This window comes from Brassica rapa, chromosome A09, assembly GCF_000309985.2.
Source record: "Brassica rapa cultivar Chiifu-401-42 chromosome A09, CAAS_Brap_v3.01, whole genome shotgun sequence".
In the NCBI taxonomy this organism is placed as follows: domain Eukaryota; kingdom Viridiplantae; phylum Streptophyta; class Magnoliopsida; order Brassicales; family Brassicaceae; genus Brassica; species Brassica rapa.
This window is the reverse complement of record NC_024803.2, coordinates 41,711,701-41,739,116: the sequence shown is the minus strand read 5'-3', so window position 1 is coordinate 41,739,116 and position 27,416 is coordinate 41,711,701. Positions and strand designations below refer to the sequence as shown.

Here is a 27,416-nt window from a genome sequence, read left to right as displayed (position 1 = left end):
TTTTTGTTCGTTTGATTGCCGCAGGTACTTGCGTCTAACCGCTGCGTCTGACGCCACCTTCTGCGATCGACGCCGTGAAATCCCGCGATCGCGGCATAAATGATACGGCCAGAAGATCAATTTACATTTTTACCCTAATCATATTTCAATATTTACAAAAAAACCTAGCCCTAATTAGACGCAGCCGCATCTCTCTCTCCTTTCCCATTGACGCAGCCGCAACTCGATCTCTTCTCCCGATTCACACCACCACTCGATCTCTCCATCTCCATCTCCATATCTCTCGATCTCTCATCTCCATATCTCTCGATTTCGAGCTCTCTGTCTCCATCTCCATCGAGCTCTCCATCTCTCTCGAGCTCTCTGTCTCCATCTCCCTCGAGCTCTCCATCTCTTTCGAGCTCTCTGTCTCCATCTCCCTCGAGCTCTCCATTTCTCTCTTCTCCGACGCTCTCGAGCTCTCTGTCTCCATCTCCAGAGCTCTCTCTCTCCGACGGTCTCTCTCTCCGACGGTCTCGCTCTCGAGCTCTCTGTCTCCATCTCCAGAGCTCTCTCTCTCTCTCTTCTCCGACGTTCTCCGACGGTATGTTGCAGATTAAAGCGGTTTGATTCTTATGCTCTAACGCTTCGTCTGATGAATGTGTTGTGTTGCAGATTCAAGCTCCGTTGAAACCCATCTCCAGACGCTCTCTCTCTCCGACGGTCTCTCTTCTCCGACGCTCTCTCTCTCCGACGCTCCCTCTCTTCCCAAGCTTCGTCTGTCTCTCACTCTCTCATAAGGTTCCTCTCTTGTTGAGTCTCTGTTTTTGAAATGATCAAATTGGTAAAGAATAGAACTTTTGAACTGACATTTGATTTAGGCTTGAGAATCGTTGATTTGAATCTTATGGGTTTTTGGGTTGATGAAGTGGTGATAGCTTTATGCATCCAGTACATTGTGCACTGAGCTTCCCCTTGTTATTTTCAGCTCTGGCTCTTGCATTTGCATTTTCTATTTGGTTTTGTTCATGATAAAGATTAGCTCAATTATAATTTCCAAACATCTTGCAGGTCGCAGGCTCTCTCAAGTTCAAACCCTCTCCATGCTCAGGCTCTCTCAAGTTCAAACCCTCTCAAGCTCAGACTCTCTTTAGTAAGGTAACAATCTCTTTACTTGTGAGATTCATGATTGATTGTCATGTATAGAGCTGAATCTGTGTTACCATGATTGTGATTAGTTTCAAGGTTCCCTAACTGATCCCTTTCTTTTCACTGTTTGTATATTCATCTTCTTTTTTTTGTCAACGTTTGTATATTCATTATTACATTCAGACAAGAAAAAAAAATAAGACAGAACAGAACATACTCGAAGGTTGTTCTTTTTGTTAACAGAAGCTGATCTGTCCACATTAGCTCTGTCTCGTTTCAATGCATTGTGTTTTGGCTCTGTCTTGATCTTGTTTCCATTTATAAACATTTATACATCATTTCTAAGTGTTTGTTATTTTTTTTTGCAGGTCGCAGGTCTCTCTCAAGTTCACTCTCTCAAGCTCAGACCCTCTTTAGTAAGGTTTGTTTCCTGAGTTTGAGTTTGTCTCTCCTCCTTTTCTCGTTAGCTTGTATAAAGTAGTCTTGTGATATTTGATGCTCGGACCAGGTCTTTGAGATTAACCCACTGTCTCCATCTCTCTGTCTTTTTTTGCAGGCACTCTTCTCAAGCTCACACTCTCCAGCTCTCTCTTCTCCGACGCCTCTCCAGCTCTCTCTCTTGTAAGCATTGTACATCTTAAGCTCAACTGTCTCTTTCTTAGGTTTGTGTTATGGGTTTCTCTGATGGGTTACTCGGTTTCTCTTAGTTACAAACCCATTTAGTTTTTTTTTCACTGTTGTGATCGACAAGTATTAGCGTTTGCTAGCGTTTATTTGATGTTCTGACTATTAGTGTTTATACGTTTCACTAATCAATCTGAGCTTCTGTCTTTTTTGCAGGCTCTCTCATCTCAAGTGCATTCCTCTCACTTTTTAAGATGGCAAAAGAGGTAAGGCTCTCTCACACTAGTCTTTCTTGTTATATGTATGAAACTGTATTGCTTTAGGTCAGTATAGAACTTAAGTAGTGTATGGAACTGAACTGTCTTTAGGTCAGTATAGAACTTGAGTTTATGTGTTTCTGTGATTTAGACTTGGACTCCTGAAGAAGTTAGGTATTTTTTCGAACTCTACGCGGAAGAGAGAAGAAAAGGAAATAGAACGACATCAATGAATAAAGTAGGGAAACAGAACATCATAGACGCGTTCGAAAAGAGGTTTAAGAAAGGATTTCTTGAGTGGTCTTTGTTGAAGAACAAGTACGACACAAGTAGAAAGAAGTACGTCAAATTTAGGAAGTTGATTAAGAATAAGACAGGTCTTGGGTTTGACAGTATGGGAAGGGTTGATATGTCAGATGATTGGTGGAGTGAGCGCGAAAAGGTCAGTTTCTCTTATCTCTTCTGTGTATTTTTTTTTATATTTGCTTCATGATTGCTTCATTTGCTTATATTTGCTTCATGATTCTTCATTAACTTACTCTTTATTTTTTTTTGATATGTAGGAGTGTCCTGGGATTAGAAGATCTGTATGGAAAGAAGAATTTAATATGGACATGTTTGAAGAGGAATTTGGTGCTGTAGTAGTAACTGGAGCAGAAGGATGGAGTGCTCAACATGGAGAAGCAAGCTTGAACTCTGGTGTGGGTGTAGATGATGGTGATGAAGTCGATTCTCAGCCAGCAGCAGAAACTCAAGCAGCAGCAGAGACAGAAACTCAGCCGCAGCTGCAGACACAAACCCAGCGCCAAACTCAGACTCATTCTGGAAGTTCGAGAGGAAAAAGAAGGCGTAAGGAGAAGGATATGGTTGTAGAAGCTTGTGACAAACGTACTGAAGCGCTTATGGTGAAGAACAAGATAGCAGAACGGATGTTGGAGCGTCAAGAAGCTTCAATGGAGCGTCAAGAAGCTTCGAGTGTTGAGAATGTGTTAGAGATTCTGTACACATTGCCTGGAGTGAGAGAGTGGTCTCCATTATATGAAGCAGCAATGGAACATCTTATAGACAGTGAAGGGAGCAGAAGGGCTTTTATAACAATGAAGACAGATGAAGCTAAGACTAAGTTTCTAGAGCTTAGGACCAAGATAAAACGTGACTATGAAGCTTAGGACTATTATGGAACTTAGGACTAGTATGGAACTTAGGACTAGTATGGAACTTTTGCTTTTGGTCTGATCTTTGTATGAAACTGCCTTTTGTTTTGTTTATGTTCATGAAACTGTCTTTTGTTTTGTTTATGAAACTGCCTTTTGTTTGTTTAAGTTAGCTGTGAGTGTCTACTGTCTGAATAAATCTCTTAAAATAAATCTTTTGTTTGTTTAAATCATGGCATTGAGAATCAACTACAGTTTTACAAAAATTAAAGCTACTGTCTGAATAAATCTCTTAAAAAGCGACTTTACTATGATGACTAATGATGATTTATTTAATATGGTTTTGTAGATGCTTGAAAGATGGATGTTGGAAGATGAGGATGGTGATGATGATGATGAACTTGGTTTGTTTGATGTGCCTATTACCGAGAGATTGAGTCATAGAACAGATCGAGGAGCAGGATGGCGACATGTTCAACAACTTATGTATGAATCTGATCAGCAATGTTATGACATTCTTCGAATGAATCAAAGGACTTTTGAAGCTTTGTGCAAGATGCTAGCTGAGCGATATGGATTGAAAGAGACTCACCATGTCTACCTTGAAGAATCTGTGGCGATGTTTCTCGAGACTGTTGGTCAAGATAAGACGAAGCGGGATATTGCTGCAAGGTATCAAAGATCAGTGGATACGGTCCAAAGGAAGCTTGATGAAGTTTTGAGTGCTCTTCTCAAATTTGCGCAGGATACATTAAGACCACAAGAAGGCGAGTTTGGAAGAGTGAGTCCTGTTTTGAGGAATGATGATCGGTATTGGCCTCATTTCAGAGATTGTGTTGGAGCACTCGATGGAACTCATGTGCCGGTTCGCCCTCCAAGTCAAAATGCAGAAGCATATAAAGGTAGAAAACAAGATCCTACAATGAATGTTCTTGCTATATGTAACTTCGACATGAAGTTCATATACGCATATCTCGGTGTACCTGGTAGAGCACATGATACAAAAGTCTTGACTCATTGTGTGAGGAATGAGGCTTCTTTCCCACATCCTCCTCCTGGAAAATATTATCTAGTTGACTCGGGATATCCGACCAGGACTGGGTATCTTGGTCCGCATCGGAGTATGCGATATCATCTTGGTCAGTTTGCTAGAGGAGGACCACCAGTTAGTGCACGAGAGTTGTTCAACCGAAAGCATTCAGGATTGCGATCAGTGATTGAGAGGACATTTGGAGTATGGAAAGCAAAATGGAGGATTTTGGATCGTAAGCATCCAAAGTATGGTCTGGTCAAGTGGATTAAGCTCGTGACAGCGACGATGGCGCTACACAACTTCATACGTGATTCACATCGAGAAGATCATGATTTTGTACAATGGCAAAGTGATGATGATGGAGAAGGAGAAGCAGAAGGAGCTGATGGTGATGAAGAAGGAGAAGAAGGTGATGATGATGATGATGATGATGATGATGATGATGATGATGATGATGGTGGTGGTGGTGGTGGTGGTGGACATATTGTATATGAGCCGACCGGTGATAGTGCGATGGAAGCTTTGCGTAAGAGCATCGCAGATGAATATGGTAGAGGTCGTTTGCCGTATTAAATGTTTTAGTTAACTTTTTTTTTTGCTTATAACTTTGATTATCAGTTTTATGTGATATTTGAAATATTTGTTTTATTTATTTAAGACTTATGTATTATTTAGCTTTTGTTTATGATAAAAAATGTTGTTAAATCTACAATTTTACAATTTTACAAATTCATAAAATTAAAATATGAAATTTTACAATATTTTACAATTTTATAAAATTTTATTTATTTAAATAGAATTTTAAAAATTCATAAATTTAAAATATGAAATAAATGAAAATTGCGTCTGCGGCAACCAAACGAACAGAACTAAATCTGCTTTCTGCGTCTGCGGCTGCGGCTACGGCAATGTCCTGCGTTTACGAAACGAACAACAAGCTGCGGCTGCGGCTGAGTCTGCGGCTACAAAACGAACAACAATCAAACGAATGGCCGCAGCCGCAGCCGCAGACTCAGCCGCAGCCGCAGGAATCCGCGTCAATGAAACGAACAGCACTAATATGGTTAGTTACATTGAAGGGATTAGGGGGACCATTTGAATTTATATTGTATGTGTTGTCAGATTATATTAGGGACCATCCCTTATTTTTTGTCCAAACATGTACGCCAAATGTTACAAATCACTAGAGGACCATGTCTTCATCATTCCAATGGCTTAACACTCCTAATCAAGGTTGAAATTATTTTTTGAAGCTTTTGTAATGTTCTTCTCTTGTCTCACTAATTTCAGGGGACTGAGCAAGAATTCAATACCTTAAATATTTGAATTTACTCTATGCATATGCAGTCTTGTGATTATGACAAGAAAGTGACTGATCAAAACTTTTTGTTTGTGCAAACTGAAAAGAAACACCCTCGTAAAATCATAAGTTGTAGTATAAGAAACTGGTTTTCCTTTAGTTTACATTATTAGTAGTATTAATTTTAGATACGAGTATATATAATGAAGAGAGAAATCAATGTAGGGAGGGGACAAGAATCTCTGAACTTTAATGAACCGAACATGTCCCCAAGTCCGGACCACGGTCAATTCAACTAATCTCAAATTTGGAGCTGTTTGTTTACATTATCTTAGTTGTTTCATTACATTATCCATCTAAACGCATTTCTTTTCCTTTACGTTTCCCTTTTACAATCCATTGGTCCCCATAATATTCTCATTAAAAAAATTCAGTAACAGTTACGGTTTCAAAATCTGACCAGTCTACATTATTCAACTTAAACTGTAACACACAGACAATTTTATATCTGCAGCACAGAAATATCCAACTGTAACACACAGACAATTTTATATCTGCAGCACAGAAATATCCAAAGAGTGCACGCACATCTCTATAAACGATAAAACAAAATTAATATCTAAAAACACTTGACGTAAACACTTTTTTCTTCTTAGTTCTTATTGTTAATGTTGTTGTCCTCGAGACGAGAGGGTCAAGCAAAGAAGGAGAAGCAAAAGCTGCCAACAAAATTCGACTTTGGTTTTATCAAAATGTGTGCAATGGAATCCAACGTCGAGAAGCACGAATGGTCTTAGTCGAAAATTTCATGTAAAGTATACTATTTCATTTTAACAAGTGCAAATGTTTGCAACTTGCAAAGAAAAGTGATTGTTGCTCAGAAGGAGAATTGTAAAGAGCTTCTCATCCATCATGTTGAGGTTTGTTAAGTTTTAGCGCACATATACCATAAACTAACCAAATACCTTTAATCCTCATTACTTGTTTTCTCAAATATCAACTTGGTTTGAATATAACAACAGTTACATAATACAAAGAAATGACGCACAATGCCTCATTATCTAAGAGCAACTAACAGTATTATTCTTTTCATATCTTTTGATTCTCTCTGAAGACTAAAGAAGGGGAGATTTTCCCAAGAGTGTGATTTAATAAAGCTGCTAAAAACTCCCTATAAGGTGAAGAAAACTGATGCAAATTAAAGGAGAAGAAGAGTGATGGTGGATCAGAAGGAGAATGGAGTAATGAGAGACTCGTCAAGTTCTTTGAAACCTGCGTATACACTCTCCGTCTTCGTCGGTGGTAGCGTCAGCCTCCTAACCTCCGTCATGTATCTGCCAAGATCCCAAAAGACATAAGAATTACACTAACTTTTATAAGCCAAGACTATAATATATGATTTAGTTACAGTTCAATAATATATACAAAGATAAACTTGCCTGTTTGCGGCGTTTGCGATCTTATCACGGACCCCTTGGTTACGAACGGCCTTGTTCTCGTGCGCAAACGAGCCACCTAATATCAAAGAAGTCCTGGTTGGACTCTGTCCCATTCTGTCTGATAACACAGACATTGCCCATTCAAGTAGCACCACCAGAACCGACCGAAGGAGTCGGATTCTCAGATTCGGCGATGGTACAATGGCTGCATTGGATAATAAACGGTCATAAGCGTTGAGAACAGGTTCAGCTGCGCCTTTGCAGGCGGCTAGTAGAGCTCTAGCTATGTCTTCATCCCCAACCATTTCATTCCTCTCTGCTCTCTCCTGTAAAAGTTTATCAGTAACTTTTATTCAGATCCAGCTCATAACCTGATGAAAAGAATCACATGACGAGTAGGAGGAGCTTACAAGGGCAGCTTTCTCGAGGTTGAGGCACAAAACATCGAGCGGTAAAACAACTCCATCGCCAGGATATATATGAGATCCGACTCTTTTAAGAACTGAACAGGCTTCAGCTATGCCGCCTTGTGAAAGAGCTTGCTCCATGAGTCTAGACCATGTCTCCCTTATGATGCTTGAATCAGCATCACCAGAATAGCTGGCAAAGTAAAGCATTTCCAGACAAATCTGCATATGAGAGGAACCCAGAAAAAGCACACATTCAGTATATGGAGAGCCTTCACAGAGAGTCAAAGACGCTAGCAACATATGATAGTTTAGGACTTACCTCCCAGAGCTCAAATGGGACAGCATATTCATTATACAACTGCGTTATGTTTTTAAGTTCCAAGGAAAGCTCCATGGCCTTTTCATTTGCCGCATTTGCTAAGCTGGAATCATCACTAGAGTCACCATCAAGTACTGGTTCATTCTGGTCAGAGTCCTGCATGGCAACAGAGGACTCGAGACTGGAAGCAATAGCTTCAAGTTTGTCTCTAATCTTTATTTGGAACTGGAGGACTGCGAGTTTTCCTTCGAGCAGATCAAGCAACCCACTGTCAGAAGCACCTTGGGCAGAACCTACTAAACCATCACTGTTACTTGCATTCTTGGCCTGTAAAACTGCGAGGCTAAGGTATTGTCGCCTAAAATTCACAAAGCAGCAAACCATTATAGATGGAAAAGGAAGAGAGAGTAAAACAATCAATGTTCTTTGTGAATTAAGAGAAAATTTTCAAGACAACATATAAGATAGATACCTTTGTTCAAGAGTAGGACTGTCCCCTGGAATAATTGTGTGTCGTTCTGCAAGCCTTAAAAACACATGAGCAGCAAGCACATGCTGTCTCTTCGAAACGTAGTATTTCGCAAGCAGATCAAAGTATTTTGCTTGATCATATGAAATATATGTCCCTGATGATCCAGACGAAACGGCACCGACCTATGGCATAAGAAGAAATGAATAATTTTTCAAAAAAAGATGCAGTGTCTACCACTAAACCTTATTTGTTTTATGTTTTGCAGTTGGTAGCCGACTGAGGCTCCTAGTTTTCAGCTATGGAGGTTTTTAGGTAAGAGGTAGACAATATTTTAAGATTCATCGCTATGTCTTATTTATTGAGAAATTTCCATAGAAATCCTGACCATAAGATTTGAAATAGTTTAAAGGACTAACCTCTGATGCAGGACTGCCAGCATTCTTGAGAAAAGGTACCAAATCTGGACCTCCATACTCTAGCAGCTCGTTTTCAAGACCTAGCTCTATCATGGCCGTGTACAGATACTCCCGGAAGGCTTTGTCAGTTGATTGCACACCAAGATGAACGATTTGGGATATGTATTGTCTACGTGAAGCCTCCTCTAGCATGGAACTAACTAGAGATCGCAAGGCATTGGCGATTATTTCGTAGCATTGTTTTCGCTGGGCAAGAGCATGCTCTCTAATGGAAGCATCAATCTGGTCATTGAAAGCATCACCGTCAGGATCAAGGGCTTGGGCCTTCTGCAAAGGCAAGCAGACAACTGCTTCATAGAACCTGTAGAAAATTATTCATATTTCAAGAAGCTAACCAACCAATTGTGTAGAAATCTACTTAAATGAAAAACTAACCTCAAATCCTCAAAACGTTTGCAGACAGTTCTGAGATCTGCAGATCCAGGGACTTTACTCAAGAAACTGAACGCCTCTCTAGCAACATTCTCTTTCTCCTCAGCATCTGACGCTACCGCAGCTCTTTCAAGGCGTTCAACAGCTAAGAAGAATTTGTAATCAGACTCCTTGAAGTAACTTGGGCAACCTTCACGTAGTCGCCCACTTATATCATCAACTGTTCCCCTGCCATCTAATCCAGTATAATACTGGGGCACCAATAGTAGTAGGTTTAAGTTAGACATTCAAAACAATTAGTAAGAGGACACTGACATTAATTTAAATTACAAAGTGAGGTACCTCCATCACGGCAGATATGAGTCTTGTTGCAATTTGGTCACCCTCTTCAGAACACACTAACTGATGGAATGTCAACTGAACCAAAGCTTGCTTTAAGTTTGCGTCAAGCCCCTGAACTAATCTAGCAACATGATGTTGGGAAAGAAGTTGCAGTAGGAAAAGGGCTTCTGCAGATCTGAGAAGCAACTGCCTAATACACTCCATCGCCCTTACCTGCAGGAGGGAAAGACTAATTAATCCCTTCCTAAAAGGACCACCTGAGGAGAAAGAAAGTAACACTAGATTTTGAAGAATTCGACAAATCTTACCTCCGTGGCAGCCAATTCAGCAGGACTATAAGGCAACCGCTGTCTTTTATTTGCTGACTCGCCTCCATTAGAATATGCTCCAAACAAGTTCCTAACCATATTCCTTTCAGTAGCTCCCAACTCTGAACCAGTACCATACAAAATAGAGCCAGTTACACCTCCTAACCCAGCAACATATCCATAAAGCCCTCTTCTCTGGTTCCTTCTAGATCTTAAGAATCTCTCCAACGATCGAATCTTGCTTTCCAGCACATGCATAGCACTGGTAGAAAGACGACAAATCACCAGCCCGTCCGCAGACATGGCATCAGAACTGGGTTTTTTAGACATTACAGAAAGTTCCCATATGGGGAAAAGTAGCCTTGAAGTGCAAAGGCAGAGCCCATCGTGAGCGCCTGAGAAAATTGGCTCAGCTTCTTGAACAACTTGGCCCATGCTGAAACCTCCAGTTGCTGTTCTAGTGTTTGATAATCCACTACTGCCATCAAATTGTGGCATTCCTACAAGTCTAGGATCCTCAAAAGCCTCAGCTGCTCTATCGGCAACAATGTTACTAATTAAATCTTCAAAATTAATTATGCGGGCAGCCAACATCAAGCACATTGCAGCGGCTTCACCTGCTCCAAAGCGAGTGAAAAAATCTTCCAAAAGAGACCGTGGAGAGTTGGATTCTAGAAGCCTTCTCAATATATCAACAGGCCTATTAAAGATCAGTTCCATCATACCCATGGTGGTAAAAACGACTATCTTTCTTCTTGGCAAAATATGCTGGGTTGAAAGATCACCTCTGGCCCATAGTTTTCCACAAGCCTTTTCATAAGACTCTCCGGAGACTTCAACTCCACAGTATTCAAGTTCTGAATATAATGACTGAACAGTAGCGACAGTATCGGGTGATGGGAGCACATCTGCTACAAAAAGCATACGGCCTTCAATGGGAAGAGAGGACACAACTTCCCGTAGTGCCCGAGAACTCCTTGAGCTTGACCCTGAAGTGCCGCCAACCTGAGAGTGAACACTTGGATCTCTGCTAACAACCAGAAGAGAAGACATAGCAGGTGGCGATGAATCTGAAAGGACAAGGGTACCAACAGAATAATATGCTGTTTCAACCTTCATGGAGAGATCCTCAGTCTGAGTTCTACCAGCAAGAGATGCAGCTCCAAAACCAAGCCCAACACCAGCGCCCAATGGAGGAGATGGCCTAGTGGAAATGACTTTTAAGCAATTTGGAGACTGGCGGTGGTTGCTGAACCCGCTGAAACTACTTCCACTTGACGAGGTGGAGAGATACATCCTCCTACCATCTGATAAGGAAGCAACAAGGTGCAACCACTTGGATTCCAGCATGGACAACGGTGAAATGCTAACTATGGTTGGCTTGTTAGATCGACCTGCCGCTGTCGACTGTCGATTCCCTTGGCTCACATCCTTCTGGTTTAACATATTCCTTTCTTCTGCAACCATCTTGAGAGTCCCTTCCCCGTTTGGCCCAAAAACATACGCTTGAAGTTTCATCTCTTCAGTGCGGGCATATAAGATTTGCCTTTCATTATCAACAACCATCTCCACAACAGGATCTACAGCTCCAAACTTGAACACATTTGGCACAACCCACCTATAATTGGCGGAATTGAAGATAAAAGTTTTAAGAACGATGTGAAAGGACATGAAGAAGGTTAAAAAGGAAGAGAATATGTGTACCTGGAGATCATACTACCAACACCAGCAGTAAGGCACACCTTACGACAACGTTTATTCCATCCCGAGCCAGTAGTATATAAAAGCTCATATATGTGCCCATCACGTCCAGCCATGAAAATGCGCCCTTTACTAGTACACGTAACGCATGTCATCGCCACTCCATCAGATGAAATCGTATAGTCAGGCAGAGGCTGTACTGAAATTTCAGCATAAGGATCTCTACCATCAGGTCCTTCAGTGCAGCAAACTCCCACAAGAACCAACTAATGACAAGCAACAACTTTTTCCTTCAGAAAAAAAATTATAGACAATACACAAAACTAAAGAATGAAAAACTGAATAGCTTCACCTCAACAGGAGTTGCCAACACCAACAGATACTGAATAGCTTCAACGAAAACTCCTGGTCTACATTTAGCTAAACCAACCGCACAAATAGCCTGGTCCTCCCCGCTATACTCAGGACATTGCCCATCCCTAATTAACATACCAACAACTATGTAAAAAAGGCATCTCTGTTAACTAAAAATTTTTAAAAAGCCAAACCTTTTATCGAAACGCCAGAGAAAGAGAGAGTTATCAACGGACGCCCAAGCCCGTCGAATCTCTGGGAAGATCCCACATAAAGCCGTCCCTTCACCACCTGCTGTATTATACCTCTCGATAAGCACAGAAGGCAGCTCCCAAGTATCACCCACCTCTATCAACGGTGGCCACTGCAGCAAATTAAAGAAAAAAAAGGAGAAACCTTTTCGATTGTAATTGCTCGAATTCAACTAATTCCCCTTCGAATTCGAGAACCCAAATAAGCTAATCGCTTCAAAATAAGGTATTAACCTCTCTGGGATGAGTGGAGTAGGGATGACTAGCGTATCTGGAAGCTTCGAGAGCCTCTTCTAGATCGAGCTGAGACGCGGCTTCTCGGCCAATGCGGTCGCCGATGCAGAGTCCCGCGTTCGTCACATCCCGCATCACAATCTCCTCCTCTTGCGACATCTTTAATCGGGGGTAATGAAACAACAACAACAACAACAAAAACCAAAACCCTAGATCGATGTTAGCTCCTTCGCGAAACGAAGAGAGCGGGAGCAGGAGAAAGGTTCGAACTTTATGTTCTGGAGAGAGGGGAGAAGGAGGAAGAAAGTGTCTGCGAGCAAGCAAAAGCCCACAGTAATAAAAAGAAAAAAACAGGGTTTATAATATGTACGGAGAGTTTCGCCTTTCCTTTTCTCCGGCGACTTTCTCGGGTCGAACTTTTTGTTGTTTTCCGGGTCGGGTCAATTTCCTTTTTTTTTTAATTAAACAGAATTTCTAACCACGTGCTTAATTAAACTCGTCACGGAAATCGTAAAATCCATGAATTTCAAAAGTTCGTGAATTTAGTAAGCAACAAAAATTAGTTGATCCATTAAACGGACATTCAAAATAATTTGTGTATTTTATTAGTAAATGAATAGTAGTGCAGAGTTGTTAGTTGGAAATTTTTTTCTTTATCTATTGATTTGAACTAGGCCTGGGCGTATTATACTGAACCCGAAGCCCACACCCTAGTCCGAACCGAACTCGTGGGTCCGGATCGGTAACGGATCCGTTAAAAATACCGAATGGGTTTTAAGGCCCAACATTTTGGACTACGGATCGGGACCGGTTGTAAACCGATATCCATAGTAGGTAACCGTTTAAACCGAGCATTTATAACATGTCGCGTATATACATACATTCATAATACACTTACACATATATTGAGAATCTCTTCGGTTCCTGGACTTGTTTACGGCGAGTGCGACGAACCCTAGTTACGAAAAAGCAACCTCGATTCTTGATTTTCATCATTAAGCCGCTCAAACTGGCTACTATAAATCACCTCTCCTCTCCATCTCATGCTTCATCAGACCATTCGAGGATCAAATCAGAGGTATTGTCTCTCCCTTTCTTCGACTCTTGTTCTTCTTTGTTACGAGTAGGCTAGTTACGAGCTTATGTGATTGAACTTAGTGGAGTTAAATTAGTTTAGGATACGGTTTGGTTTGTGGAACTGATTCTGTTTGAACAAAGTTTAGTGTGATTGATTTTGTTGTAACAAAGTTTAGAACTCAAACTGATTTTTTGTCTGTTTCATTAATTTTATTTTGCAGATGGACTCAACATCAACTCTTGGCCGAGAAAGCAGTAACAAAGATGATGAAGGAGAAACTCAAACACCGACTAGTGGGGGCAAGAGGAAAGAAACTCCGCCAACTAGTGGAGCATCATCTCAACCGATCAAAGTGAAGCGTCTCCTCCCGACAAGATCAGATGTTTGGGAACATTACACAAGAACTCCAGAAGATCGAGATAGGTGTATATGCAATCACTGCCAGAACTCATTCTCGTGTCTCACCTCCTCAGGAACATCAAATCTGAAGAAACATCTTGAAGTATGCAAGAACCATCATGCTTGGTTAGCTGGACAGAAAAATAAGCAGCCCGTTATTGATGATGAGGGGAAACTTAAGAAGGCAAAGGTGACTGAAGCTCAGTTTAGAGAAGCTACCAATCAAATGCTGGTGATAGGGCAATTGCCTTTATCATTTGTTGAGAGTGCAGCATGGAAACATTTCGTAGAGAAGGTAAATTCCCTGCTTCTCTAATCTGTATGTTTTTTTTTCTGTTATCATTTGTTGTAACTAATATAATATGTTTCCTGTTTGTAGACAACCTTGTTCACTCCTCTTTCAAGAAGAACCGCACGTAAAGACATTGTGAAGATGTATGTGGCAAGGAAAGAAGCACTCAAGAAATGGTTCATATCTAGCCAGCAACGAGTATCTCTGACTACAGATATTTGGGTTTCCCAAACAACAGGTTAGCTATAATCTTTTAATCACTACGACATGTTATTTGTTATCTGAAACTGACATATTATTTTTTGTAAATTTTATTTAGGTGCGAGTTATATGGTTGTGACAGTGCACTTCATTGATTCTTCTTGGCGTTTGAAGAAGCTGATCATAGGATTCAAACATATCATGGATCACAAAGGTCAGACTATATCAACTGTTCTTCTCGACTGTTTGTCTGAATGGGGAATAGATAAGGTTTTCTGCGTAACAGTAGATAACGCTACTGCCAATAGTTCTGCTTTGAGGAAGTTTCAGACTACTTATGCTATGGGTTCAGATGAGGCTTTTGTTTTAGATGGAGAGTTTTTACACATGCGTTGTAGTGCTCATATCATTAACTTGATAGTTAGAGATGGAATGGCTGAAATAGATCAGAATGTGGTGGCTATCCGTAATGCGATCTCCTACGTTAGATCACACACTAACAGATTGAGGTCTTTTGAGCTGAAAGTTGATGCCGGTAAGATTACAAGAGGAAGCTTGCCATTGGATGTGAAGACAAGGTGGAATTCAACCTATCTAATGTTGACAACAGCTCAGAAGTTCAAGGTGGCTTTCGATAGGATGGAGACAGAAGACAAGCTCTACAATGATCACTTCTATGAGCTTGATAATGGAGTCAAAAGGACAGGACCTCCTCAGCCAAGGGATTGGAATGCGGTTGATAAGCTGTGTCGGTTTCTCATGATTTTCTACAACTCGACGTTGGTGGTTTCAGCTTCAACTTCACTCAACTCGCATAAGTGCTATGGTGAGATAGTGACTATCGCGACCAATCTCAGAAGTCTCTCTACCAGCCATGATCCTGATTTGAAGTCAAAGGCAACAGAGATGCTGAAGAAGTTTGACAAATACTGGGATGGTGTGAAGAACATTAACAAGATGTTAATTGTGGCTACTGTGTTCGATCCAAGCAATAAGTTGGAGCTTGCAAAGATGTGTTTTGAGGAGTTATATGGGCTGAATAGCGTTGAGTATAATGACATGTTGGAGTCGTTGATCACTCTGTTGAGAAGTTTGTACAAGGAGTACAGTGCAAGACATGGAGGCGGTTTACATCCAAATGATCAGGCATCTCAGTCATCCGAGCAAGTTCAGACTCAGAGTAGGAACCAGAGTATTGAGAGGATGGAGCTTGTTGATGATTATGTGGGTTACAAGAGGATGGATGTTAGGTACAAGCAGAAATTAAGCGAAATGGGAGTTAGAGAAAAGAAGGATGAGTTGGAAACTTACCTCAGAGAATCTGTGGAAACCCCTGATCTGATGCTTGGAGTGGAGTACGATGTACTTTCATGGTGGAGAAAGAACACGTCTAAGTTCCCTATCTTGTCTGAGATTGCCCGAGATGTGTTAGCCTTACAGGTTTCTTCAGTTGCTTCGGAGAGTGCATTTAGCACTAGTGGAAGGCTTCTTGAACCACATAGGAGTTGTCTTACACATTACATGGTTGAGGTTCTAATGTGTACTGAGCAGTGGCTGAAGCAAGACATCAAGATGGAGTCAAAAGTACTTTCAAATGCGCAGATACTTGCTGATCTTGAAGACATGGACAAGCTTGAAAGAGGTAATATCAAGAATTTCTATCTTTAATTCTTGTACTACTTTGACTGTGTAATAATGGTTTTTACTCTCTTTTCAGAGTTTGGGGACAACACAATTCCAGAAGATGACTATGCCATGGCGTGAACGTGAAGCATGAGAAGAGAAGTTCATGAAGCATGAGAGGAGAAGTTCATGGCTTTCATCCGTCGAAGAATCTTGTTTTAGTTTGCTATCTGTTTCTTGTTTTAAGTTTGCTTTCTGTTTCTTATTGAACTTATGCTATCTATTTTCAGTTTGGTGTGTTTCAAGTTGAACTTATGTTATGCTATGATAGCTTTGCTATCCATTTTGCTTTCAATGAAAAATTTTCGGATACGTATGGGTTTTATCGGTTATCTTTGGTTATATATAGTTTATTTCGGTTCTTTGGTTATTTTTTTTAGGTTATCTTTGGTTAAAATCCGAAACCGAACCGATTTTAATACGGTTTCGGGTTTAAGCGGATTTTGAATTATAAAACCGTACCGATCCGAACCCGGTTAGTTCCGAACCGGTCCCGTACAAAAATTCTACAATAACCGAATGGGACTTATATGCTAAGATCCGAAAAACCGAAAAACCGATTAGACCGAACCGAACCCGAATGGGGGACCGAAGGCCCAGGCCTAATTTGAACCTTGCTGATATTTACTTCTCTCTATCCTTTTCAGGTTTAATTTAGAAGGAAATTATCATAAAATGTTGTGCACTATTCTGTTGAGAAGTATAGTTAAAGGGTAAAATACCATGTCTCTACATGTTATCCAATTAGGGAGTGTCTCAATGCCCGCTTAATTGCGAATGAAAGTATGTTTAGTCCTCTTTGCATCACATTTACAATAGGTACTCGTCTTTAATTTTCAGTCCCTCTTTTGATAAATATTACCTTTTTCATTTTATGTTCAGATCATAAAAAATAGTAAATACAACAAGATTAAGCTAGTGAAGGAGTTTGATTCTCGACTATTTTTATTGATATTCGGGTGAGAGTGGGAGGTACAAAGATGTATTAGAAGGAAGATAATAGCTAAGAATAAGGAGTTGAAAATTTTGAGTTATATGATCTAACAAAATTATACAACAACTTATCAGGAACCGTTCGAATACTCTCATCCCGCCGTAGTTTAAATACAAAATAAGCATATGTTATAATCTTTTGTCAAAACCTAGATTGTAATCATCGTTGATCAATATATTTCTTTGTTCTTATTAATTTTGTGTGTAGACACTTGGAAATGTTTCATATGATTGGACGTTTCCTGTGTACACAACATTCACATTTGGTAATTCTGACAAAGAAAAAATAGTTGAAGATAGATGCATCTAGCTAGTCTAGGTACAATGATATACAAACGAATACAACTACATACCTATCCATATTTTATTCGTCTAGGTACAATGGCACGGCACTGGTAGTAGTAACCAAACATGATTATGATTATAGCTGAATGATTCAACTTTAATCCTTTAAACTTTAAAGATGATAAATCCTTCAATCACTAAACTACATGAGTTTGTTAAATGATAAATTGTTATTAGTTTGCAAATTTTCGGATAAATTGTAATATACTATAAACGAAGCTGGCCAAATTTTGGAAAGTGACATTTTGCACTTTTCAGGATTTAGTGAAACCATTGTTCCATGTCGGTAGTTTCGATCTTTCCCATGGGCTATGGACACAGACTCAGACTTAGTGGCATACGCGGGAAATGAGAGATTACGATCAGAACACGTCCCTGGAGGGTGCACGGGGCATTGGGGCTTGATGCACGTGACGTCGTCCCGCCGCGTAAACATTAACCAGCCGCGTATGGATAGCGACTTTTATATATTTTGTTTTCTTTAATCATATATAATAGAGTCCCACCTAAACCTGGAACAAGAAACTACAGAGAAATTACATGCGATGACTACTCATTACTCTCCAATTATTATAACTGTTTTTATATGCCTTACTCTCTTTTTTTTTTTTTTTTGCTAAATTGTAAATATCATATAAATGAAAAGAGATTTGCAGAGCAAAATCTTAGTTCGATACATCTTGGCAAAAAGAAAGGAAAAAACAAGATGGATCAACAGCATCCAACACTTTGGACAAAAACATCACCTATCGAATCCAAAGAACCATAAGTGAGCTAAATACTTTTTTCGATCTCCTGGAAGAGATGATGTTCTTCATCACCTTGTCAATATCCCTGAAAACGCTTGCTGCAGGCATAGAGGCGTTGTTATGGATCAGGTTGTTCCTCTGCTTCCAAAGATGGAACACAACCGCTTGCGAAGCCAGCTTCCTTAGCAGAAGGTTTGTCCTAGATTGGGCGGCTCGAATCCAAGATAAAAGCTCATCCCAGTCTGCAATTCTCCGCTGAGAACTACTGCATCTACTGAAGACTAAAGACCATACTTGAGAGCTATATTGGCATGAGAGGAGCAGATGGTCCCTGGTTTCAGGCATTGCGTTACAGAAGGGGCAGATAATGGGAATAGAGAGACCCCATGACGCCAGTCTAGCTCTTGTTGGTAATCTGTCGTAGTTAGCTACCCACATCGTGAAAGCGAGCTTCGGGACAGCTCCTTTGAACCACACAATGTCGTGCCAGGGTTGAATCGGCTGTCTCGGTCGTAGCACCTCCCAGGTGGCCTGTGAGGTAAAAACATTCATCGGAGAGTCAGCAGCTTTCCACTCAAAACAATCATCAATATCAGTAGGTAATGGAAGAGATAAGGTAGTTAAATAAGAGTGAAGTTCCACTTCCTGATCAGATCTTGGGTGAGGTAGTGACCAGTTTGCGCCATTTGTAGCATCAGCGACCGTGGCTTCCTTTCTCAGTCGAAGCGCTCTAGGACCCCAGGGCCAAGGTGGTTAATTAACTGGCCAAAAGGAGTCCATACATCTAACCAGAACCTCGTGCTTACCCCATTACCCACCACCGAGTTGCAAAACTGAAGCGCCAGGGGTCTAAGCTTCAGTAATCGTTTCCAAGCCCAAGAGTCTGATGATGATGGCTCAATAGTCCAAAACGAATTACCAGTGAGGTGAAAACTCTTGTGCCAGTCCACCCAAAGAGAGGGGGCGTTAGAGAGCAATAACCAGACAAACCTCAGACCTAGGACTTGATTCCAGACATTGATGCTTCTTAAACCCAACCCTCCTTCTTTCTTTGGTAGACACACTGTGGTCCAAGCTATCTTTGCAATGCCCTTCTTATCGATGTTGCCAGACCATAGGAATCGAGAACATAGAGATTCTATAGCCGCGATGCATCCCTTTGGTAGCATAAAAGCAGAGACCCAGAAGTTGATGAGCCCAAAAATCACAGTTCTTAGGAGTTGAAGCCTACCCGCGAACGATAGGAGCTTAACTGACCATGCATTGAAGCTTTTAGTGATCTTGTTCATGAGAGGAGCATATTCCGCTATTTTTAACTTGCGGCTCATAAGGGGAAGTCCAAGGTATCTTATGGGGAGGTTACCAGTGGGGAAACCATAGCTAGCGATAGCTTGGGTTTCACCATGGTCAAGTCCCGCAGTGAATAGCTCAGTCTTCGATGCATTCATGTGCAGGCCAGACCATGAGGCAAAATCATCGAGACATTCCGAGATACCATGCAAGCTGTTGCTACTGCCATCAAAGAAGACCATGACATCATCCGCGAACATCAAGTGGGATATCTTTAAGCTCTCTGTTCTTGGATGGTAGCCTATGCTTCCCGCTTCGTACCTCGACAGGAGCAGTCGCGAGAAGCACTCCATAGCTAACACAAAGAGATAGGGGGACAGAGGGTCCCCCTGTCTAATACCTCTAGAGCTCTTGAAAAAACCACCGGTAGAGCCATTAACCGAGACAGAGAACGAAGCAGTCGTGAGGCATTGCGAGATCAGATTGATGTAGCTCTGCGGTATTTCCAGAGCTCTAAGCGAGGCCAAGATGAAGTCCCATCTGACCGAGTCAAACGCTTTCCTGAGATCTACCTTCAGCATTCCTCTTGCGGTTATGTTCCTGGTGTTGTAGCCATTTACCAGATCAGTAGCCAGAAGGACATTTTCCGCTAGGAGCCGGCCAGGAAGGAAAGCAGACTGCGCCTTAGAGATCATGAGAGGAAGAATTTCCTTTAATCTTGACGCCAGCAGCTTAGCAATCACCTTGTATATTGTATTGAGGCAAGAGATAGGACGAAATTCCGACGGATGTGAAGCGTTAGGAATTTTGGGAATCAGTACGAGGTTAGCCGCATTCCATTGCTTGAGAATAGAACCAGAACGAAAGAACTCCTTGACAGCCTCAGTCACTTCCGGACCAACCACAGACCATGAGGCGGTGAAGAATTCCGAAGAATAGCCGTCAGGCCCCCCTGTTTTATTTTTGGGGAGAGAGAAAAAAGCGTCTTTAATATCCATCGACGAGAACTCTTTCCTGAAATTTGCCGCATGTTCCGCTGAGCACTTAAAGTCGAATAAGAGGTCAAGATCACTCTGCTCAAACATAGTAGGCGAAGCAGGACCACCCAAGAGGTCAGAGAAGTAGTTGATACATTGTTCCTGGATCGCAGGGAGAGAGTCAATTCTCACTCCATTGTCACCGACAAGGAAGTGTATATGGTTGATTGCTTGCCTTGACGCTGCATATCTATGGAACAGGCGCGAGCTACCATCACCATAAGTTAACCAGTTGATCCTCGATCTCTGAAAAAAGAAAGAGGTCTCAGCAGTTGACAGCTCCTCCCAAACCCTCATCTCTTTAAGCTCAACCTCCGCGTTATGCGTTGTGGGACAAGCCAGCATGATGTTCTGCGCGTTCACCAACTTTTCAAGGGCCTGAGCCGTTCTTTTTTCGATTCCTGAGTAGTTCTGCTTGCTGTAGTCCTTAATGCATTTCTTTAACAGCTTCAGTTTACGGGAGACCCTAAACATTGCTGAACCTGTGACATTAAAAGAGAACCAGCAACTGCATATCATTTCAATAAAACCATGGCTTTGAATAATGAAATTATAAAACCTGAAGGGCTTTTTAGCCTTGGCGATGGAGGGGTCAAGCAGGATGGAGACAACCGCGTGATCCGAGAACTCCGGGCTCCCAAAATAGGCGACCGAGGAGGGAAACTCAAAGTACCAATCTTCGTTAACCAAGGCTCGGTCAAGCTTCTTAGCTATCGGATTCAGCTTCTGCTTATTCCACCAGGTGAAAGTGTTACCCCTGAAGTTCAAATCGTCCACACCAGCGGACAGCAGACTCTGATTTAAATCCCTCATTTTCTTGTCCAAGTTCAGAGATGCCGGCTTGGAATGCTCGGTGGGGTCCCTAATCTGGTTAAAGTCACCTAGGATAATCCAGGGTTTGGAATGCAGAGCGAGCACCAGAGCCTCTAACTCCGACCACAGATGTAATCGTTCCTCTGAGTCGTTAGAGGCGTAGATAATGGAGACGATGATCTTAGTCTGAACCGAAGGCCACATAACCTCAGCAGTGATCATCTGAAGGGACTTGGAGATTATAGTGACCAAAACAGATGGGTGCCACACCAACCAAATTTTCCCTAAAGGAGAGTAATCATAGTTACTCTCATGGGACCATCCAGGAAAAAGTTCCGAAGTGAATTTATTTATCTTAGAATTCTTCACATGAGTCTCTAGGAGAGCACCAAAAAGGGGAGATTGCTTCCTACACCATTTACGTAATCCGCTGCGGTGACTTAGTTTATTTAAACCGCGTATGTTCCAGCAAAAAATGTCCGACGACATAAAATTTAATTGATTTTGGGGCCCCTGCCCCGCTTTCCTTTTTGGCCTGAGAATCTTTTCCTGTTGCGTACCACTTCAAAGTCGAGCTCATGCTTGCTAAACTCACCCTCCTCGAGGTCAGAGTCAGACGACTCAACATCTGATGAGTCGGGTTGCAGGTCAGGCTGAGAAGAACGCGAGTTAGCGGATACACTTCTTGGGAGATTCGAACGAAGGTGATCAGATGAGCCACTAGGCTCTCCTCTTGCCATATCTTTCTCTGTGCCCAATTTTGATTGAAGAGACACGTCCACCAGACTAGTCTTAACTTGCGGAGTAACTGCAGGAGAGGCTGGCGGAGACTGTTCAATTTGCGGCAAGGTAAGCGCCTTTTGAGGATCCATCACTACCCATTTCTGCTTGTTTCTTGATCTGCTTCTCCTGGTCTTCCTCCCTCTAACTTCGGATTTTGGAGCTTGAGGACATTTCGATGAAATATGATCAGACGAGCTACACACAGAGCAAGGCTTGGGGGCAGTCGGGCATCTTCTAGTAGAATGACCGATCTCTTTGCAGAATCCGCACACCGGAGGCATCCAAGGACTTGAAACAAGCACTCTACTAATGACCCCGGAGTCGAACTGTACATTTACCGCCTCAGGAAGCGGCTTCCTTGGATCAATGATGGTAAAAACTTTAGCCACTTCTAAATTAGTTTTATTTGCAGTCGAAGGGTGCAGGAACTTGGGGTGACCCACCAGACCCGCTATACGCTCTAGACCGTCTTCGTTGAAGAACTGGAAGGGGACCTTCCGCAGTTCAAGCCAGATAGGGGCAGAGGTGAGCTCAGGCTTTGTGGGAATAATACCAGGTTCCCATTTGTCCACAAACATGGTCTGCCCTTCAATCTGCCACAGCTTCTGCTTAATCACTCTACTTCTCGTCGCAGCATTTGGGATTCGAAACAAAAAGGAAAAGCCTTCCATTTTTGAGACGGCAATGTCCCTGTAGTGCTTACTCCATATCCCATTCACAATGTTATGTAAAGTTCCCTGAGAAGGAGGGTCGGAGTAGAATTGACCAAGCACAAATGGTTCCCAGGACTTGCGATTCTTCTCAATCACAGAGTTGGGAATCTTGATACATGCTTCCCCCGAAGGGAGGGTGAAAGCTTCGCCTTTTTTAGACAGTTGCTTAACTCCTTTTGCTCGATCGCACCAAGAATCGGTGGACGCCATCTGAGCTTTAACCTCCTTCTCTTCGAGAACCGGAGGAGAAGGGTCCTTTGGAACAGCAGACTGCGAGCCCAAGGGCGCGTCCTTGGCATCAGCTTTAGCTAATTCCACATTTGATAACGAAAAGACTTCCTCCGACACTGCTTCGACTGGTGGTGAGATCGAGGAGCTACCAGGCAACACTGCGGGGCTCAACTCGATTTGGGGGTTTAGGGGTGCGATCTTGTCTGAAGATGGATCCGTCGAGCAATCAACGATCACTGTCTTCGCAAAATCAGAATCAACATGAAGGGGGATCAGATCTGCGGAGTCGCGAGTTGGTTGAGCATCCACTACAGCTGGGGAGCCAAGGTGGGCATCAAAAGCTTCCTCTACGACTGGAGAGATGAGGTTTCCTTCATCGCAAATGGGGGGCGGAGAGATAGACGGCGGAGGCTTGGTCGGTGGAGAAGAGCCCAACGATTTCGAGAGCTTCGCCGACGGGGACTTTTTGGGTTTCTTCTTCCTCATCGTCTTCGGAGGAGATGGCGAAGAGAATAGGTCACGAATCCGACGTCGAATCTGACGCCGGTTGGCGGCAGAGAGGTAAGTCACGGTGGCTAACTTTTCGCCCAAAAATCGCTTTTTGGAGAGAGAATATAGCCCATGCCTTACTCTCTTGCTACGTAACTATGTGGCCCGCCATTATTTACGTACGTTTCATTATTTTACATCAATTAATATATCGAGATGAGTCGACATATTTGTTGGCTCCTTCCTGTTCACATTCGTTTACTCAGTTTGGTTCAGTTAGCTTTTTCTTTGATGTCCATCAAATATCTCGAGCAATATGTAAATACTGAACCAGATTTAAGCACAAAAATTTAGATATAGTGGACTCTCGTTTTGAAAAACAATGAAGTGCATTTCTTCAGTGATCATTAACGTTTTTACTAAAACATATATATGCTTAGTTGATGATGTGAGATAACGTAATTCACCATTCATAATTTCTTGTGCACTGCTTTATTTTCTAATTAATTATTACACCAAATTAAAGTTAAAATTACCAAATACGATGGGAACAATAAAAAAAAGAAAAAAGGAAAAAAAAATCGACCGTTTATCTATAAGAAGGATAAGCCATACGAGGCAGAGACAACGGTTTTTGTCTCATCTCAATCTTTTCTTCACTCAACCATCATATTTCATATCTCCTATCCACTCATTTTCTTATAATTAACACTTAAAAGACTTTGTAACTTCGATCTCCGAACCGACTAAACATTCGTGGGTTCTTCTTTCTTGTGAAGATTTTTTTTTTCTTGTGAAGATTCATCCTCAGTCCAAACAAAACCGTGATCACTCGTCTTTTGTACACACAAATGGTGTGTGTGGTCTCTCGTACGGGTCGTCAGTTCCAAAGATACAATAAGGGACGCCGTCAGGTCGTAGGGTATGTATCTCGGATTTGATTTCCATCTGATTTAAGTTTCTGAAATTTGAAATTTGGGTGAAACTTTAGGTGTATTCCGTATAGACTCAAAACTTCAAGCGATGGCATAGTTAGCGATGAATTTGAAGTGTTGGTTATCTCATCACAAAAAGGTCATGCTCTAATGTTCCCAAAGGTACTAACTCTATGTACTATGCACCAACTAAACCAAACAAAAAAATAAGCCCTAGCTTTTGATTATTAGTCATATGGAAATTAACTATTTCATTACTCTGGAATAATGTCAGGGTGGTTGGGAGCTTGATGAGTCTATAGAAGAAGCTGCTTTAAGAGAGTCTCTGGAAGAAGCTGGAGTTATTGGAGACGTTGAGGTATATAGTTAATACTGATCTTATGGTACCGTTTTGACCTTATTTTATTTGGATTGTTTAAATATGTGTGATGGTATTTGAGCAGAGACAACTTGGAAAATGGGATTTCTTAAGCAAAAGCAGAGGAACATTCTATGAAGGACTAATGTTCCCAATGCTTGTGAAAGAAGAGCTTGAACTTTGGCCTGAACAACATCTTCGTCAAAGAATGTGGATGAAAGTAGATGAAGCAAGAGAAGCTTGTAGAGACTGGTGGATGAAAGAAGCTTTAGATGTTTTGGTTCACAGGCTTTCTTCACCACCACCATCAGTTATGAAGCCTATGGAAGAAGACAAGACAGTTCCATTGATCTCTATCTGCTGAAAAGAAATCTAATCTGATGTGCGCTTCATCACTTTTAGGTTAATCTTTGTAGAAAAACATCTTACGCCAGAGCAACGAAAAGCTTGTAGATTTTAGATGTGTGGAGCTAGACTAGATAATATGATCTCGTGGGGATTACTCTGGTTCGTTGCCAAAGAACAATGTTTTGTGATTGTTGTTATAATGCTTGTGTGTTAATATTCAGAAAATCACTAATCACAAAAAAAACTATCTGAAATAAATTGCAATATAATTATGTAGTTCAAATTTTTAAATAAATATCAATAATAACTATTTCCGTTTCATTTTAATTGTAATTGCCGATAAATAAAAAAATATATTTAATTTTACATATTTTCAAAATAAAAACATCTTTATATATACGCCTAACCAATAAAAAACTAATTTAGAGAATATTGTTAATAAATTTTGCATTAAATTTTTAAAACAACATTTGTTTTGAAATAAAGTTTATGTGACTGAAATGAAGAGAGGGAATATATATGTAACCATAATTTTAATTTTATGAACAAACAAAAAAATATTATAAAAATATAATGATTTTGATAATTAAAAGACTATCAAATAATTATTTATTAAAATCCTATTTTTAGTTAAGACAGATATATAGACCACGTAATCGGTAACATTAGATTAGAACTTATAATGATGGTAGTACTAGCTAGTAACACGAAGAACATGGTGGTGACATCATTGATGATGGTTTGAGTACACGTGATAAGCTAAAGAAACTTGATGAATCATCCCTTGAATTTTGGCCTAATATTTTTTGCTTTATTTTATGGCAAACTTCCGTTCATAATTGTAAATTAGTAACCTGTATTTTCCACCTACTTCTAACTGTCATCAGCCAATGACATTGATTATTGGCAGAGGCATGCTTACCATGGTTTTGATAAGGCTTCTACCTTAGGCCCCTGCAAAATGTGCAATTTTTAGAGCTCTTATTTCCATAAAATTATTCTGTAAAACTAAATGTATAGTTTTAGGTATATTTTCACATGATTCTGAATTTGACTTTTGTTTTCGATGAATGCTTTTATTCTAATAAATTTCAAAATGTGTTATAACTAAAATACAAAGCATTAATTGAAGAACTGACTATAACTCATAGTTCTGATTTTTGTTTTGCTTTTGTTACTTATTGTAATCCAATTTTTTTCTTACCAAAAATTAGCTATTTGTATTTTTATTTATACATTATGATAGTTTGATGAAATAGTTTATAGAAAAAATAAATAATACGTTTTAACATACATATTTTTTTATCTATCATCATTTTTTAAACGACAAAATGTTCTATACTTTATCTACCATTATTTTTATTCAATATTTTTTATTATTACTTTTATTTTTATTCTTTACATTGTATTTAAATAATTATTTTTATCTTTCTAAATACCAAATCATTATTTTAGCTTTCTCTAAAAATATCAGTTTTCTACTTATCATTTTAACCTTTACTTTTAAATTACAAATTAAAAAAAAAATTATATTTTTTATTACATATTATAAACATTTATTTTTAAAATTCGCCTTGAGCTCCGAAAAATCCTCGCACGGCACTGATTATTGGTACTTCTCACCTACATCAATGAAAAATTAAAAGTTGACACTATTAATAAGTCTCTGTCTCTTTTGAGTTAATCAGAGGTTTGGTTATTATCAATTGTGGAACACTCGGATGTTCCACGTCTTAGATGTCATTAGCTTTGTCGCGGTACACAGGAAAATATACATATCATCAGTTGGAAACACGCCATCCACAGTTTCCAATCTTTGTGAATGATGCAAATTTTAGATACACAAAATATTAACTTTCGTCATCAACATATATACTGGAATATTTGATTTTGGATAAAACGAAAATTCGACCGTTTAGGTCAGCTGTTCTTTGTCGACAGCTTACTAATAATTAAAGCCGGTCCAAAATCATATGCGCCGAAACCATATAAAATATGCTTAAGAAATTTAAGTATTAAATGCCCGTAAATTCTATTCTCACATGCTCTTATTAATTCTCATATATTCTTTTTCTTAATCTTAATAAACATAGTTAAAATCTAAATTGCCTCCTCTATCTAAATCAGTCTTTCATACTTCATTTTTCTTTTGTCTTTCTCTCTCTTGCTGTCAAATTTACCATGACACAGATCAATCCAATTCTGCCATTATTCCTATTAATCTACTCTTAAAGAATTAAAAGTTTAAACTTTAGACTCGGCCGTCATCCCTCTTACTTATTTTGTTGTAGCTTAAATCCGATTAAATCCTCTAAATTATCCAAAGTTTATCCACCAAATATGTCGTATTTGTAAATTGGACATTTGAGATCGATTGTATAATTTAATATAACTATATGTGGTATAACTAGATTGATAAAACTGTATAATTTGATGTAACTAAATAAGTAAAACTGTATTACTTGGTATAACTATATAATGATAAAACTGTATAATTTGGTATAA

The 27,416-nt window shown here is 40.3% G+C and overlaps 4 protein-coding genes across 5 annotated transcripts; 2 read left to right on the top strand and 2 right to left on the bottom strand.

Annotated features, from left to right (window-relative positions):
- Positions 1-496: 496 nt before the first annotated feature.
- LOC103843182 (protein ANTAGONIST OF LIKE HETEROCHROMATIN PROTEIN 1) lies at positions 497-6,699 on the top strand. Its single transcript, XM_033281024.1, has 7 exons — positions 497-583; positions 655-780; positions 1,051-1,137; positions 1,497-1,549; positions 1,685-1,749; positions 1,969-2,018; positions 3,513-6,699. The coding sequence occupies exons 6-7, from the start codon at positions 2,007-2,009 to the stop codon at positions 4,767-4,769; spliced, it is 1,269 nt and encodes a 422-aa protein (XP_033136915.1). The 5' UTR covers positions 497-583; positions 655-780; positions 1,051-1,137; positions 1,497-1,549; positions 1,685-1,749; positions 1,969-2,006; the 3' UTR covers positions 4,770-6,699.
- Positions 6,462-12,533, bottom strand: LOC103842937 (nuclear pore complex protein NUP155). The gene is made up of 13 exons (XM_009119621.3): positions 12,175-12,533; positions 11,884-12,053; positions 11,688-11,814; positions 11,339-11,601; positions 9,635-11,252; positions 9,327-9,539; positions 8,988-9,235; positions 8,553-8,913; positions 8,137-8,318; positions 7,665-8,022; positions 7,346-7,564; positions 6,936-7,261; positions 6,462-6,830 (listed from the first exon to the last, which is right to left on the bottom strand). Exons 1-13 carry the CDS (start codon positions 12,331-12,333, stop codon positions 6,722-6,724), a joined length of 4,353 nt encoding a protein of 1,450 aa, XP_009117869.1. The 5' UTR covers positions 12,334-12,533; the 3' UTR covers positions 6,462-6,721.
- Positions 12,534-17,911: 5,378 nt separating this feature from the next.
- Positions 17,912-23,267, bottom strand: LOC103843180. Its single transcript, XM_033278557.1, has 4 exons — positions 21,650-23,267; positions 20,801-21,338; positions 18,710-20,749; positions 17,912-18,644 (listed from the first exon to the last, which is right to left on the bottom strand). The coding sequence occupies exons 1-4, from the start codon at positions 23,265-23,267 to the stop codon at positions 17,912-17,914; spliced, it is 4,929 nt and encodes a 1,642-aa protein (XP_033134448.1).
- A 592-nt stretch (positions 23,268-23,859) lies between these two features.
- Positions 23,860-25,206, top strand: LOC103842936 (nudix hydrolase 18, mitochondrial). 2 transcript variants are annotated; one of them, XM_033280326.1, is made up of 4 exons: positions 23,860-24,192; positions 24,277-24,367; positions 24,480-24,563; positions 24,649-25,206. In XM_033280326.1, exons 1-4 carry the CDS (start codon positions 24,122-24,124, stop codon positions 24,925-24,927), a joined length of 525 nt encoding a protein of 174 aa, XP_033136217.1. In that variant the 5' UTR covers positions 23,860-24,121; the 3' UTR covers positions 24,928-25,206. The 2 variants fall into 2 exon arrangements, with proteins under 2 accessions (XP_033136217.1, XP_009117867.1); XM_009119619.3 differs by having other exon boundaries at positions 24,262-24,367.
- Positions 25,207-27,416: the final 2,210 nt, after the last annotated feature.

Coding starts and splice junctions, on each gene's coding strand:
- LOC103842937 (XM_009119621.3), bottom strand. CDS start 12,333: ATGTCGCAAGAGGAGGAGATTGTGATGCGGGATGTGACGAACGCGGGA. Junction 9,236..9,326: donor TCATATCTGCCGTGATGGAG/GTACCTCACTTT, acceptor TTGGTGCCCCAG/TATTATACTGGATTAGATGG. Junction 7,262..7,345: donor ACCTCGAGAAAGCTGCCCTT/GTAAGCTCCTCC, acceptor AAACTTTTACAG/GAGAGAGCAGAGAGGAATGA.
- LOC103843180 (XM_033278557.1), bottom strand. CDS start 23,267: ATGAGGAAGAAGAAACCCAAAAAGTCCCCGTCGGCGAAGCTCTCGAAA. Junction 21,339..21,649: donor TGACTCTGACCTCGAGGAGG/GTGAGTTTAGCA, acceptor ACTCTCCTTTAG/GGAAAATTTGGTTGGTGTGG. Junction 20,750..20,800: donor AAGGCTAAAAAGCCCTTCAG/GTTTTATAATTT, acceptor AATGATATGCAG/TTGCTGGTTCTCTTTTAATG.
- LOC103842936 (XM_009119619.3), top strand. CDS start 24,122: ATGGTGTGTGTGGTCTCTCGTACGGGTCGTCAGTTCCAAAGATACAAT. Junction 24,368..24,479: donor ATGCTCTAATGTTCCCAAAG/GTACTAACTCTA, acceptor GAATAATGTCAG/GGTGGTTGGGAGCTTGATGA. Junction 24,564..24,648: donor GAGTTATTGGAGACGTTGAG/GTATATAGTTAA, acceptor GTATTTGAGCAG/AGACAACTTGGAAAATGGGA.